General features: G+C 56.4%; 1 protein-coding gene across 1 annotated transcript; it reads right to left on the bottom strand.

Moving 5' to 3' along the window:
- Positions 1 to 1,966: 1,966 nt before the first annotated feature.
- SEPTIN12 (septin 12) lies at positions 1,967 to 10,483 on the bottom strand. The gene is made up of 9 exons (XM_075528030.1): positions 10,315 to 10,483; positions 9,842 to 9,967; positions 9,656 to 9,737; positions 5,788 to 5,925; positions 5,589 to 5,706; positions 5,406 to 5,501; positions 4,300 to 4,396; positions 2,261 to 2,312; positions 1,967 to 2,174 (listed from the first exon to the last, which is right to left on the bottom strand). Exons 1-9 carry the CDS (start codon positions 10,481 to 10,483, stop codon positions 1,967 to 1,969), a joined length of 1,086 nt encoding a protein of 361 aa, XP_075384145.1.
- Between the last annotated feature and the right edge of the window lie 5,164 nt (positions 10,484 to 15,647).

Below are 15,647 nucleotides of genomic sequence, written 5' to 3'. Positions count from 1 at the left end.
GCCTTCTTGCAAGTGGTATTCCCCTGCTACTCTGCTGTCCTCCAGCCGACTCAGACTCCAGTGACCCCCGAGGACAGAGTGGAGCTGCCCCCACCCCTGCCATACATTGTTACGTTACCGGGACAGACTGCCTCCCCTGCCTCCTACAGAGCGCACGGTGGGCTCCGAGAGCAGGCCCTTGGCTCAGCACCTCAAACACTGCCCCAGCAGGCCTCCTGGCTGGCCCTCACCGGAGGCCAGAGGCCTTTGGTTGTTGTGTGCCACAGCTGGGGGCTGTCGGAAAGGCTCCGGCTCCTAGAGGCGTCGAGTGGGCGGGGGTTGGCAGTGCTGCGCCAACCCCCTGCAATGCACGGGCCTGCTGTAGGGGCATGTGAGTACCTGTGCACAGGGCCACCTGGCTGCTGGAGGTAGGCTCGGGGGCAGTCCAGGGGCCCCTCCCCAGGCCCGAGCTCAGGGGCCAGTGATGTCATCTGACAGCAGCCAGCCAAGGTCCCTGGTCTGGCCCACAGGGCTCTGGACACTGCTATCACTGGTCTTCCCTCCCGCAGCCAAGTGGCAGTGAACACTGGAAGAGGTCTAGGGGCCTGGTTGAGAACCACTGCTCTAACCCGATCCCTTGGGAGCAGTTGGTGGGAGCAGCTGGCCACCATCCAGCTCTCCTCATCTCAGAATCATGAAGGCGGATGAAGCTTGCAGTTCGTTCCACACTTTCCTTCCACTCAAAACAGGAGTTGGGATGTACGCAGTGTGAAGCTAGGAAAATTGGAAGTTATCAGATATGAAACTTTCAGCCGCTCCTTGGGAGAAAGACGGGGCTTTTTACTCCCATAAAGTGTTGCAGTCTCAGAAAACCACAGGGGCAGTTCTGTCCTGTCCGGTAGGATCACTGCCAGTAAGCAGCAACTCCGTGGCAGTGACCTTTAGTTTGCATCAGGTTAAACCTACTGCACAAGTCTTGAGATGCAAGATGTCACTTTGGGGACTACACTGCACGTGGTGATCCAAGCCATGTATGTCCAGTCGCCTGGTCTGCATGTGGAAGTTGGATGTGGAATGAGGAAGACTGGGAAAGGATGGGGGCGGCTGAAAAAAGGTGGGGGAGGAGAGCTAAGAGCACGTGGACCGCCCTGGGAACAACCGCATCCGTCCCAGACGAGCAGCCGGAATGCTCCGGCAGAGACTAGGTTGGTGAGACTTTCACATACCGTGAACATCAGGAGAGCCCAGTCCCCAGAGAAGGACATCATGATTGGTAAAGTGGAGGGGCAGCGAGAAAGAGTGGGGCTCTCGGCGAGATGGATGGACACCGTGGCTGCAACCATGGGCTCTGGCGTGCCAACACTCGGCGGTGTTTCCCTCTGTTGTCCAGAGGCCGCTGTGTTGCCGCTGGTAACAACGTAAGGGGAATGAATCATCCTAACTCGGGTTGATAGTGCTTGCCACCTTAGAATCATCAAGAAGGCAGCTCGGCCTCAGGGCAAGGTCCAGAGGGTGAGGGGAAGAGGAGACATGGGAAGAGGAAGCACAGGGAGGAGGGAGTGGGATGCGGGATGGGGGATGCCCTGCTGTGGGGACCGCAGTCCATCACCAGACACAACAGGAGTGTGAACTGTGGAATGGAAAGTTGATCTGCTCTGGAAACCTTCACCTAAGCACCCAGTTCACAATCATTGACCCCATGGGCCTTGTCTTGTGTGGGTGGGTGGGGATGGATGGGCTCTTGGGGTCTGGTCTGGATGGAGCACAGGAGGCCTGATAGTCCATCGGAGGTTGGGGGAGGGGTGTTCCCAAGGGCCTTGGGTCTCCCGTGGTTACTTAAAACAACACTTTTATTGGAGAAAAGCTCAAAAAAAGCCATTGATCAAGTGCCATTGATCTGCAAAGCACAGCTTTGCATGAGAAGCAATGTCCACCTTTAATAGATGCTCTAGTACAGAGGGCAACGCGGGTATGGGGTGAGGAGTGCTCAGTAGTCCTCCTCGTCTGAGTCTTCCTGGACTCGTCTATGGGCCTTGGAGGACTTGTGCATGAGCAGGGGGCACCCAGAAGGCGCAGGGCTCAGGTTCACCCAGCCGGGCCCTCGGGGCAGTGAGTGGCTCTCGTTGAGCCGGAGGACGCGGTAGTTCTCGTAGTGCACGTTGTGGGTGATGTCCTTCAGGTCCTGCAGGTGGGAGCTGGGTGGGGGTGGGGTGGGGTTAGGTTAGCTGTGGCCTGAGCATCCCACAGAGTCCCTGCCAGCCCCCAGGCCTCACACCCTCACCGGATGAGCAGGTCTCTCAGCAGTGGAAACTCACAATGGGCGATGTTCTCCACTGCAAGGCACGGGCATTCGTTCAGCGCCTACTGTGTGCTGCAGCATTACCAGATCCCCACTGAGTGCTTCCCCTCCCCGCCCCCATGCCTCCCCCTTCACTCACTGGCAGAGGCTGCTCCAGGGCAGGGGCTGAAGCCGCGACTCCACCCATCACTCAGTACCATACTCATCCTTAGAAAAGAGCCCCCAGAGGCCGGGTGAGGGCTTAAGGCCTGGACGGCTACTGCAAAGTCAGCCGTTGGGAGAAAGAGGAGGCTTTCTGCTCCCACCAGGAGTTATAGCCTTGGAAAACCCACAGGGTCCTACAGGGCCCCCCCCCCCCCCGGAGTTGGAATCCACATGATGGCCATGAATGGGGAGCATCATGAGAGAGGACCAGGCCTCAGCGGGGGACCTCCCTGACTCCCTACGGCAACTCCCCGCCTTATGAGGGGCTGAATCACAAAACACACACACACACACACCTCCCCCACCTCCTCCCAGGGTGTGATGTAAATCCTAACTGATGCCTGCGCCCTGGTGGTGCAGCGGGTAAGTGCTCGGCTGCCTCCTGAACAGGAGCCGAGGAGGTTGGAAGTCATCATCGGCTTCACTGGAGAAAGCTGCGACCGGATCGCCCCCTCCCTCAAGAAGCAGCCTTGGGAACCCCGTGGGGCAGCTCTACCCTTGCCCATAGGTCACTGGGAGCGGAAGTCAACTTCAGGGTTCCTGGGTGTTTATACCTAATGTGCTACTCCCGCTTGGTAAGGGGTGTCTCTGTTGTGTCAATGGGGTGGAACTAGTGTCGGGCAGGTGTGAGCTATGAAAGGAACAGATGAAGAAAGAAGCAAGCAGCTGTGGAGGAAGGCAGATCCCACCCCACATGGAGAAGACTGCCAAGGAGCTGCTGCTGAGAGGCGACAGAAGGCCTTCCCTCTTGGGAGGGTAGAGGGAAGGTGAGGGAGAAGGGGGCACAGATTACAAGGATCTACATACAACCTCATCTCTGGGGGACGGACAGCAGAGAAGTGGGTGAAGGGAGATGTCGGATAGTGTAAGATATGACAAAATAATATTTTATAAATTATCAAGGGTTCTTGGGGAAGGGGGAAAATGAGGAGCTGATACCAAGGACTCAAATAGAAAGCAAATGTTTTAAGAATGATGAGGGAAACAGATGTACAAAAGTGCTTGACACAATGGCTGGATGTATGGATTGTGATGAGTTGTACAAGCCCCCAATAAAATGATTAAAAAAAAAAAGACCTTCCCTCCACCAGAGAAAAGGCTGTCAGAGAGAGAGAGAGAGAGAGAGAGAGAGAGAGAGAGAGAGAGAGAGAGAGAGAGAGAGAGAGAGAGAGAGAGAGAGAGAGAGAAGAGGAAGGAATTGACAGATGAGGAGAAGGAGAAGTTGATGCAAAAGAAGGAAGAGGAGGGAGAGAGAACAAGGAGAGAAATGGGAGAGAAAAAGACAAGGGGGGGGGGGGAGAGAATCTTCCCCTAGAGCTGGCTGCCAGCATCTCACATGTCCAGCCTCCTAAACTGTGAAAAAATAAACTGTTTGTTAAAGTCGCGCCCCCCCGCCCGACCACCACACACACACACCCAGTAGAGCAGTATCTGATGGTCCTCAGTAACTAAGACAGCCCCACGTCCTGTGCTGCTTCTCACCTGTCATTGCCTTCCGTTTTGGACACTGATGTCTCCCCACTCCCCACTGAATGGAAGCTCTCAGGGGGATGCGGGGAGAGCTGGTCTCCCTGTGTCCCTGGGAAGGGCCCAGAGGAGGCCCATGGTAAATTCTCATCTGGTTCTGGAGCGGAGCCCTTTGGGGAGCTTCCTTCTGCTGAGCTGCCTCCACTTTACTGCGAGGGTGGGGAGGGCCCAGGGGTCAGGGGACTTGCTGTCCTGTCTGTTGGCTCACCCACAACAGGCCCGCCCGCCCGGGAGCCTAAGCCCTTTCTCAACCAGTCACACCCAAACCTTCTCTGTGGCCCCTCACTGACCTTCGATGATGCCCCACTTGGTCTTCCGGCCCAGGACACACCTCCCATTCACGATGTGCTCTCGGTCGGCCCCGACCACTGCGAACGGGATCCGGTCCTGCAGGGGGTGGGAAATGTGTAGGAGGGGGGCTGCACCGGAGAGATGGCAGAGCAGGTAGGGGGTGGGAAAGGGGGCAGGGGAAGTGGTGGGAGCAGCCATTCAGGGGAGCAGCTGCTTCAGCTCAGCATCCAGCTGCTGAAGGTTGGTGGTTTGGTCCCACCCTGAGGCTCTGAGCAAGACAGACTGGCAAGCTGCTTCCGGCCCCAAAGCCCTGGGAGTTGTCGGGCTGCGCACTTGACTGCTGCCCACTGAGATGACAGCCACGGAGGCCCCGTGGAGCAGCTCTGCTCTGCCACGTGAGGTCATGAGGACTCTGAGAGTCAGCCAGCTGCAGAAGTGCTATGGAAGGAAACTCACTAACCCTTGTCCGGTTGGGTTATTTGTCTTTCTCTCTTGGAGAGCTGTGTTCAAGGGTCTTGACCCAAAATCAAATGCCGCCTGTGTCTTGTACTCTGTGGGCTGGTCCTGCATGGGAGCCAGTCCTTACTCATCTCCAGTTTGTGTTTGACGAGTTAGGGAAACTCAGTGCCCTCATTGTGATTCATGGCGACCCTCCAGGGCAGGGTTGAACTGCCCCTGTGGGTTTCCAAGACAGCCACTCGTTTCCCCCAACAGTTTCATGGACATATCATTTACACACTCTAACATTCAAGAGCTCAAACATTAAGAAGAATTGCACAATCTTCACCACAATCAATTTTAGGACATTTTACTCTTTCCTGGGCTCATTGTTATTAGCTCCCCATTCCCCCGCCCTCCTCCAGCACCGTAACTCTTTATGGAAGTAGATAGCCTCATCTTTCTCCTGTGGGGCGCCTGGTGGTTTTGAACTGCTGACCTTGCAGGTAGCAGCCCCACTCGTAACCACCAGGGCTCCTAGCTGCAGAGCCAGCACCGCTAGAAACACAAGAGTGCGTCCCCGCTGTCCAGGGAGCGGCGTCATTAGGTGGAAAGGATGGAAGGATGGACGGCTCTGTGGGAACTGGACCCTCGGCCGCGCCCCTACCCGGATCTTGCTGTTAAGAAGCTTGTCGTTGATCTCCTCGTCAAAGCACTTCTGCGGGTACACGTCAATGCTGTGCGTCTTCAGGTTGTGCTGGATCTGGGGGCCCAAGCGACACTCAGGTGGCCTCAGCCCACTGGACGCCCACTGCCTCACCTCCACCCCGCCCCAGGGCGTCCTGCCCACCCTTTGCCTGAAGGCCTCTCGCTCCTCCAGGGTCAGGCTGTCGGCCCTGGCGATCACCGGCACCACGTTCACCGCCCGGCACAGCCGCTGCAGGAACTCGATGTCTAGGGGCCGCAGGCTGGTGGGTGGTGAGCGAGCGTGTGAGAGAGGGGTGGTGCCAGGGCCCCCCCCGGCCCGCCCCCAGCAGGCACCCCCTCACCAGTGCCCAGTGGGAGGCACAAAGTACACGCAGCAGTGCACTCGGGTGTCGGGGATGTGACGCTGGCGGGTGATGAGGAGCTCCTCCTGAAGGTATCGCTCATACTGCTCGTTGATGTAGCCCAGGATGGGGTCCCAGCTGGGGGCGGGAGGGGCCCTGGCCTCAGAGCCACGCCTGGAGTGCAGGGAAGCCTGCCTGTTCTCAACCTCTGTCCTGCCAGAGTGGCCAGTTGGCCCTGTGTGGCTGGAGCTGGGTACATCCTGGCCAGCTGCCCTGGCGCCCGCCCAAATGTCCCCACAAAACGGGGCTCCGGGGGTTTCCAACAGCAACTTGTGTTTGTTTTGTCTGATTTTTGCCTCCTCCCCGCTGTGTCCCTCCCCCTCCAGAAATCCATCACCAGCCCTTTTCTTTTGCCTTCCTTCCAAATTCAAGCTCACTGCCATTGAGCGTTTCTGCCTCAGGGGGCCAGGGGGCGCAGCAGGCCACTCATTGGACTGCTGACAGCAAGGTTTCCATTGAGAAAGAGGCGGCTTTCTCCCCCATAAACTCTTGGTTTTCAGAATGTGTTCTGCATAACTGGGGTGGGGTGGGGAGAAATCCTACCCAGAGTCTCCCCCACCTGGTGGGCACGAGTGTGACAGTTTCTCCACTTCTGCGACAGCTTGTGTGTGACCAGGTGTGATGAGGGCACGGCAGTACCCACGTATTCTCCCACCAGGACTTTCTCCCAGGTTGCCTCTGAGGAGGGCCTGAACCATCTAGCTTAAGGTTAGAGGGCTGGTTACTCTCCTTGCCACTCTCCACTGGAGGCCTCAGCTTCCTTGTCCATAAACTGGGGGCACTGAGAGTACCCAATTCCCAGGGGAGCAGCGGGCAGTGAAGGAGACTCAGGCAGGCCTGTCTCCCGGCGTGTGGCTCTGCGGCCTTTCCAGACTGCACTTCCTCACATGGAAGGTTTGGGCAGCTGTGGGCCAAGCGAGTCTCCCACTCACTGCCATCAAGTGGAGTCTGACTTGTAGCAACTCTATAGAACAGGGTAGGAGTCCTGGTGGCGTCGTGGTTATGCATTGGGCTTAGATCTGCAAGGGGAGCAGTTTGAACCCACCAGCCGCTCCTTGGGAGAAAAATGGGGCTTTCTACTCCCGTAAAGAGTCACAGTCTCAGAATCCCACCGGGCAGCTCCACCTTGTCCTATAGGGTCGCTCTGAGTCAGCACCGACTTGATGGCAGTGAGTTTTGGAGTGTTATAGGACAGGGCAGAACTGTCCCGGTGGGCTCTGGAGACTGTGACTCTTTACTAGAGCAGACAGCCTCATCTCTCTCTTGTGGAGCAGCTGGTGGTTTTGAATGGCTGACCTTGAGTTAGCAGCCCAACGTGTGACCAGTAAGTCTACTGGTGCCAATTTCCCGAATGTCAGTCACTGCATGTCAGTCATGGTGTCCCCTGTGGCCACCCTCATGCTATTTCACGATTTTCATCATGCTGCCACACACATCACAGACACTGTCTCCAGACCACCCAGAGGCTGCACATCCTGACTCCTCTCTCCCCCATCATGCCAACACAGCCTCCCAGCGGGCGTGTCCACAGAACCCACCCCTTTCCTGCTCCCACACCAAGTCCTCTGTTGGCCTGCTAAGCCCGGCACCCTCAGTCCAGCCCCATTGGCTCCTGCCCCGCCTGCCCTTCTCTCTCCTGTGCTCCTTCCACATCCTGGGCTTGTTCAACCTCAGGGCCTTTGCACCAGCTATTTCTCTGCAGAGCACGCACTCTTCCCCCAAACAACCGCCTGGCTCATTCCCCAGCTCCAAAACTGTCCAGATGCACCCCCGACCCTTCTCAATGAGGTTTTCAAGTTTGTTTGTATTCACATTCTAGTGTGGAAGAAACACAACTGCAAGGTCACCTCTCAATTACCCAAGGACAAACGCCCCTGCTTCTTCCCTTGCTAGTTACTGATTGTTTAGGAGGAGTGTGTCTGTGAGACAGGAGCCCTGGGGTCATCGAGGTTACGTGTTAGTCAGCTGCCCGATGGATATGGGTGTGTGTGAGTGCATGAGTGCGTGTGTGAGAGAAAGTGTGTGCATCTCAGTGTGTATGAATGTGAAAGTGTGGGAGTGTCTGAGAGTGTGTTTGAGTATATGAATGTGAGTCTATCAGTGTGTATGAGTGTGAGTATGTGTGTGTGATTTTATGTATCTCTGTGTGTATGAGTGTGAGTGTATGAATGTGAGTCTATCAGTGTGTATGAGTGTGAGTATGTGTGTGTGATTTTATGTATCTGTGTGTATGAGTGTGAGTGTATGAATGTGAGTCTATCAGTGTGTATGAGTGTGAGTATGTGTGTGTGATTTTATGTATCTGTGTGTATGGGTGTGAGTGTATGAATGTGAGTCTATCAGTGTGTATGGGTGTATGTGTGAGTGTATCTCAGTGTGTATGAGTGTTTGAATGTGAAAGTGTGTGAGAATATAAATCAGTGTGTATGAGTGTGAGTGTGTGCGAATGTATGTGATTGTGTGTATCTCAGTGTGTATGAGTGTGAAAGTAAATGTGAATGTATGAATGTGAGTCCATCAGTGTATACGAGTGTGGGTGTATGTGAGTGTGTGGGGAGTGTATGAATATGAAAGTGTATGTGTGAGAGTATAAATCAGTGTGTATGTGTGAAAGTGTATGCGTGCGTGTGAGTGTATGTGATTGTGTATATCTGTGTGTATGAGTGTGAAAGTGTATGTGAATGTATGAATGTGAGTCTATCAGTGTATGAATGTGAGTGTCTGTGAGTGTATGAATGTGAGTCTATCAGTGTGTATGAGTGTGAGTGTATGTGAGTGTGTGGGGAGTGTATGAATATGAAAGTGTATGTGTGAGAGTATAAATCAGTGTGTATGACTGTGAAAGTGTATGCGTGCGTGTGAGTGTGTGATTGTGTGTATCTCAGGGTGTACGGGTGTGAAAGTGTGTGAGTGCATGTGAACGTGTATGCATGAGGGTGCATCTGTGTCCATGTCCCAGCCACTGTCAGAGGCTCTCACTGACACTGCAGGCAGTGTCCTCAAGGTCAAGCCACAGTGAGGGAAACTGAGGCTCAGAGAGCTTGCAGCTTGTCCCAGCCTCAACACCTGGGAAGGAGTCTGACAGCCATGTAGGATGTGAACTTTGCTCTACTCCAGCTTACTGAGCAGGACTTCCAGTGTCAGCCTGTGCACCTGTGTCAGCCTGCTGTGCACCTGTGTCAGCCTGCTGTGTACCTATGTCAACCTGCTGTTTACCCCGTCAGCCTGCAGTGTACCCATGTCAGGCTGCTGTGGACCACTGTCAGCCTGCTGAGTACCCTTTTCAGCCTGATGTGTACCCGAGTCAGACTGCTGTGTGCCCATATCAGCCCGCTCTGTACATGTGTCAGCCTGCTGTGTAGTGTTCAGTAAACCCTCAATACAGGGAATAAGAGAGCCAGGAATTAAGGTCCTACAAGGCAGCCAGGATTCCTGGTGGGGTCGCTTTCTCTGGGGGTCCTGGGGGTATAATGGGTTATGGGTTGGGCTCTTAGTCACAGGCCAGCAGTTCGAACCTACCAGCCATCCTGGGGGAGACAGATGAAGTTTATTCACCCCTGAAGAGATCTGCAGCCTCAGCATCCCACAGGGCTGTTCTACTCTGTCCCGAGGGCTGCTATGAGCTGGATGGACTGGTTTGGTTTCTGTTCTGACTATCAAGGAATAGCTCAGTGCCCTTGTTACACAGGCAAGGAAACTGAGGCTCGAAGTGGCCACAGCTGGGAGGCTGCAGCGCTGGGATGATTCCCAGAGGGTGGGTGGGCCATGGAGGCAGCAGGGGCTCAGTCCCCTCCCCTGGGGGACCCACCATTTGTCATTATTGATTTGGTCCCCGAAGCCGGGTGTGTCGGTCACTGTGAGCTTCAGTTTCACGCCCTTCTCCTCAATCACTGCAGGGGGAGAGGGGGGGAGGTGCAGTGTGGGGGTGGGATGGGGGCACACTCACCATGGGTTGCAGAGGGGGAGGTTGGCCGAGGGGGGCAGACACACTCACCATGGGTCACCGACTGCAGTTGCAGCGTCTGAGGTGTGGGCCCCCCCAGGCCCTGCGGGTTGGATTTCCACACTTTGGACTTGAACAGGGTGTTGACCATGGTGGACTTTCCCAGGCCGCTCTGCCCTGTGTGAGGACAGAGACTCTGGAGGGTGGACACTGTGGGTGGACACTTTGCTCCCCAAAGCTGGGTGACAATTCTGGGAGAGTCAGCTGCCTTTTAAGAGCAACCCAAGGATGGAGAAGCCCACCCCCCAAGTGCCCAGCTCTGGGCATCTCGGTGAGCCACACCCGAGAGGGTGGGCAGCTCCGTGTCAGCAGGTCCCACAGGGCCTTCTCCGAACCCCCTTGGTGGCCCCTGCCCAGAAGTCCTGCCTGCCTCTGACCATGACAATCCTTTAACCTCAAGACCCTGTGAGGTGCTAAATGGACAGACCAAGGCGCTCTGTCCCGTGGGCCCACTCCACACTCACCCACCACCATGATGTTGAACTCAAACCCCATCTTCATGGCTTTGATCTTGAGCTGGTCCAGAACTGCCTCGATGCCCACGTAGTTGCTGAGCTTCTCACCACAGGCTGGGCTCCTGGGGCTGGGGGGCCGTGAGGAGCAGGGGGACGGGGACCCTCTCATGGGGTCCATGGAGTCGAGGGGATGATAGCGCCTGCCACCAAGTGGGGTGGCGAGAAGGGTTGTGTGGGTGGGTACCAGAAGGGGGAGGCCCTGACCCTTCGGGTCTTGTCCTGCCCCCGTCAGCACCAAGCCCTTGGACCCGTGGGTGCTGGTGAGCAGTACCTGCAGAGAGCTGCTTTTGATGCTGTTGAGGGGGGAACTGGCCCTCACCTTGAGACACACCGATGCCAGAGGTCTGCCCCTTTGGTACTCCCCCCACCCCACCCCTCCAGCCAGGCTTGAGGCTCCCAGGTCAGGCTATTTCTCCTTTCCATCACCCCCCTCCCCTGCCCCATCACTAGCAGAGGGAGCCTGGCCAGGCCTTGGGTGGGAGGGGAGTTACAGAGGGGACCGTAGAGTCCGGGGGTGGGGAAGGGGAGGGTTGTGGGAGGCAGCTCCTATTCCAGCAGGGCACTTGGGGAGGGGGCTCCTGACCTTCACTCTGACCCCTCCACCCAGGGACACAGGACAGAGATGAGGACTCAGATGGCAGGAGCCCAAAGGGGAGCGAGATAGTAGCGGGGGTGGGGTGGGGTTGGGGGCGGTGGGGAGCAGAGGAGCTGGCCTCCCAGGGAGGTGGGACGGAAGGCTGGCAATAGAGCGCAGAGGGGCTGGGCTGGGGGGCTGAGAATGGGTTGGGGCGTGGCAGGTGAACCGCAAAGAGCAGCAACCTCCATGCGCACCTGGTGGCCTGGGTCCCCTGGGAGCTGGTTGGAGCTGCCGCTGTCCAGGCAGGCCCTGGTGTAGTCCAGCAGGGGCCAGAGGTGGCAGTTATAACCGAAGAATCTGAGCTCCGCCCCTTCCTGTGACCCACCACCTGAGGGCTCCTGTGCCCAGTGAGGGCAGGGAAGGCGGGGTGTGTGACCTGGGGCCTCTCACAACCTTGTCATGGGTGCTAGAAGAACCCCTATTTAGGGGCAAGGACCCCAGGGCTCCCACCATGGTCACAGTGGGGCAGCCTGCCTGGCCCAGGGCCGGAACGAGGCTTGTGTTCTTTGGCCTGTGCTGTTACCAGAGGGTTTAAAATGACAAAGCCGCGCATCAAGCGCGCCGCCACTGAGCTGGGATTTTGCCCCTTGCTGCTCACATGGAAAGTCCAGGCGTCCAGTGCACCCTCCAAACTCAACAGCTACCCTTGCTGACTCACAGCGACCCCACAGGACAGGGCAGACATGGTTTCCGAGGCTGGGACTCTTTATAGGAGCAGAAAGCCTCGCTTTCTCCTAAGGAGTGGCTGGTGGTTTTGAACAGCTGACATATTAGCAGCCCAACAGTGTAACCACGTTCCTGCACAGTGGCAGCTGCAGACAGTCTTCTGGCTAGCTTGTTCTGCTTCCTGTAAGTGGTGGTGTGCCTTCCGGCTGGTCTCAGCTTTCGGCCCCCCTGACCGTCTCCCCCACCTTCTGTACAGCCCACAGCAACCCTGTGTGTCAGAGAGCAAACCCCCCTCACAGCGTTGGATGTTGGAGTCCGTTGTCATGGCCACGGTGTCCGTCTGTCTCCGAGAGGGCCTTTTTCCTTCTCACTGCCCCTCCAGCAAGTGGAGTGTCCTGCTCCCAGGGCTGGTCTCTCTGGCCGCCACCCTCGCCTCTGAGATGCATTCTGGTTGTCCTTCTTTCAGGACAGAGGCGTTTGTTCTTCCAACAGCCCATGGTGTTTTCAGGTCCTCTGCCGGCACGGTAATTCCACTTTAAGACATTTCACAAACCAAGCTGTTGTTTCCAGGCACGCATTTGCGGCTGAGCAAATCCTCCGCCCCAGGGACCGTGAGGTCTTGTTCTAGAAAGGGCTTGTGGTCACTGCTCGTCGTTTGGAGGTGGCTCTGGCCCACGGAGGGACATGGTGCCTGGCTGTGCACTGTCCACGTTGTGGCCGCCATGCCTGTCCTCAGTGGCAGCGACTGTGTCTGAAGTGCCTTCCATCCCAATGGCTCATTTCTCAGCGCAATCCAAATGCCAGTCTCCCTGCCGCTGACTGGAAGCCAACTTCCTCGAAGCCAACTCCCAGCAGTCCTCCAGGGCACGGAGAATGGCCTCCCTGTGGGTTTCCCAGAGTGTACCTCCATATGGAGTAGAAAGCCTCCTCGTTCTCCTGCAGAGCGGCTGGTGGTTTCGAAGAGCTGACCCTGTGGATGGCATCCCAACGTGTAACCACTATGCCCCCAGGGCTCTTAGGTGAGCACTGCAGGATTCTGAAAACTCAGAGGGAGGCAACCTCCGTGGGAACTGATCCAAGGCCACGGTCACCAAGTGGATTCTGATTCATAACCATAGGGATCGCACAACTTTGCAGAAGATTCCTGTGGTTGCTGGTGGTGGTTTGTCAGGCGCCGTTGAATCAGCTCTGATGTAGTGTATGTTGCCGTCCTGCGCCAGGCTGACAATTGTCCCCATGCCTGAGCCTGTTGTTGCGGCCACTGTCAATCCAACTCTGTTTGTCTTTCTCCCTGTTCCTCTGCTGTACCAAGCATGATGTCCTTCTCCAGGGACTGGTTTCTCCTCACAACAGGTCCCTGATGGTCGTGGTTAAAGTGCTTGGCTGCTGACAGGTTGGCAGTTCTAAGGGAGCTGCAGGCTCTTCGGGATAAGATGAGGCTGTCTGCTTCCGTAAAAGTGACCGTCTTGGAAAGACAGTGGGACCACTTCTCTTCGGTCCTGTAGGGCTGGGTTTTTTGGCTCCACCCTGCCCTGTAGTGTTGCTATGGCCGGTGAGTTTATTTTCGGGGGAGGCACTGTGTTCAGAAGCCCTGGTGAAGCTTTGGGTGTGCACTGGACTGTTAAAGGTCATGTTCACCCTTTGAACCCGGCAGCTGCTTCTCAGGATGCTGCTGTTTTCTGTTCCCGTAAAGAGCAACCGTCTTGGGAAGCCACTGGGGCAGCTCTAGCCTGGCCTTTTGGGTGGCTGTGAGTTGGCATCGACCCCAGTGGGGGTCTGAGGTGGGGTTCAGGCACTGTGAAAGTGTTTATGTTGTGGCTTTCTAATTCTCACGCCAACCCCAGGAGGTGGGTTCTATGAATAAACCCCCTCCATAGACAGAAAACGGAGACGGAGAGGGGTGTCATGGGCTGGGCCCAGGGTCTGAGGCCAGATGGCTGATCCACCCTCGCCACTCCTGGCCCCTGCTTCCTGTTGTTGCTCTGGGGGGTCTGGGTGGGACAAGGAAACAAATCCCCCCCTAGAGTCCAGAAGGCATACAGGCCAGCGGGCCCGTTCTAGATCACGGATCCCGCGGAATGGAAAGATTAGCTCCACCGTCGTGTTCACAGCAGCGATTGGGACCAACGCATGGGGACGTGGTTTGCAATGGTGGCCTTGCTTTTTCCAGCTGCCAGATGGCCTGAGGAAGAAGGCCGGCGATGGATGGACGTCCAGCAGTAGGGTCAGAGCCTTGCAGTAGTGTCCAGCAGCTTCTTCCCTGATAAACCACAAAGTCACCACACCAAGAGGCCGTGTCTGCCTGTTGAAGCCATCCTCCAGGGCTGGGCACAGCCTCGGGCCCCTGGTAGGGTTTACGAAGACCTATCCCTGACCCTGACTGCCCCAGGGAGGGCCAGAGATGTCGAGGTGAGGTCAGCAGATGCAGGCCCCAAATTCTGGGATGGAGCTCACACAAGGGCTGATCACCACCCAGGGGAAGGACTGTCGTGAGGACAAGTTGAGAAAGTCGAGCCTGCAATGCAGGAACAGCCTGGCTGCCCGAAGAGCCACAACCTCCAAGCCAAACCACAGTCCTCTGGGCCAGAGCAAAGCAGCCCCTGGAAACCCTGGTGGCATAGTAGGTTATGTGTTGGGCTGCTAACCTTAAGGTCAGTGGTTTGAAACCAGCAGCTGCTCTGTGGGAGAAAGACGAAGCTTTCAATCCCACAGTCAGTCTCAGAAACACAGGTGGAGCTAGTTCTATGTTGTCCTCTAGTTTGTTGAGTCAGGAGGAAGACCAGGCTTTCCACTCTTAGTCTCAGGAGCCCAAAGAAGCAGTGTCACCCTGTTCTACAGGACCTCTGGGAGTTGCTTGTACTGCAGGGTTTCCAAGCCTGTCATCAGTCAGGGCCCCACTTTTCTCCCGGGGAGAGGGAGCTGCCGGGTGTGTTCGTACCTCTGACCTTGAGGCTATTGCCAAGTGCTCAACCACAGTGCTACCACCAAGCTCCTTCAAAGAACCATCCAAACTCCCAGCCACGGAGGAGCAGCTCTGATGGAAAGTCACCCTACAGTAAGGTGGCCAGACGTCCTGATTTTTAACAATTTTTCCCGCATCCCGCAGCGTTTTTAAAAAGTCCTGATTTTTGGAAAGAATTCATGACGAGCTAGGGTATATGGTTTTCGGCTGCCATGTGGCTATTTCACCAGGATATGAGTTTTCTCAATGGTGTCCTGCTTTACCAATGTTAAAATCTGGTCAGTTACCTACAGGGTAGGGTAGCGAGGTCCCTTCGCATTTCTGAGGCTGTCAACCTTGACAACTGACAAGCGGCTAGTGGGCTTGAACTACTGACCTTGTGGTTAGCACCCAAATATGTGCCCAGGACTCCTTGAAGGAACCCCAGGAGCATGTAAACAAATTGTCTGCCCTGGCGCTTTCAGTAGCTGATTGCTCCTGGGTATTCTGGGATATAGAGATAAGCCAAGGCGCCCTCCCCAGGATGAACAAACTGACCCCCAGTGACCAGCTACCTTATGGGAGGGAGCTTCACACCTGCTGTGGCTCAGAGGGCAGCGCTGTGCCCCTCTCCCTTGAGCTCTGCTAGCACCTGGCTGTCCCTTGGGGAGGGCGGGGCTGGTTGCCAAGGTAGGCCTCGGGTGGCAAAGGATCCGGAAGCAGGAAGCAGTTTTCAGGAGCTGCCTGGCAAGTGGGGAGTCCCGTCTCTGTGGCAGGTAGGGGGTCTGAGATTGGGGCTGCAGGGAGGGGGCTGCTCAGAACTGGATCAGGGGCTGGACTGGAGGGGACACTGGGCCTGAGCCGGGAGGGCGCGGGGACGTACCAGCAGCAGGTGCTGGGCACTGGGCCTAACAGAATCCAGGGCAGAAGTAGGCTCTCAGTCTTGGGCCTGGCAGTGACAGTGGGGGTGTTTGGGGGCAGTGTGGCTAGCCTGTAGGAGCCCAAGGTTCTGAGTGGTACCCAGGACCCTCCGCGGAC

The sequence above is a fragment of the Tenrec ecaudatus genome, chromosome 12, assembly GCF_050624435.1.
Source record: "Tenrec ecaudatus isolate mTenEca1 chromosome 12, mTenEca1.hap1, whole genome shotgun sequence".
In the NCBI taxonomy this organism is placed as follows: domain Eukaryota; kingdom Metazoa; phylum Chordata; class Mammalia; order Afrosoricida; family Tenrecidae; genus Tenrec; species Tenrec ecaudatus.
Note: the sequence above shows the minus strand (reverse complement) of the source record. Positions and strands in the feature narration are given on the sequence as shown.

Bases quoted from the DNA above. Each gene is read 5' to 3' on its own strand.
- SEPTIN12 (XM_075528030.1), bottom strand. From the start codon at position 10,483: ATGGACCCCATGAGAGGGTCCCCGTCCCCCTGCTCCTCACGGCCCCCC. The intron at 5,926-9,655 runs GTGGGTCCCCCA...TCCCGCCCCCAG, and splicing joins CAAATCAATAATGACAAATG to CTGGGACCCCATCCTGGGCT. The intron at 5,707-5,787 runs GTGAGGGGGTGC...ACCACCCACCAG, and splicing joins GTGCCTCCCACTGGGCACTG to CCTGCGGCCCCTAGACATCG.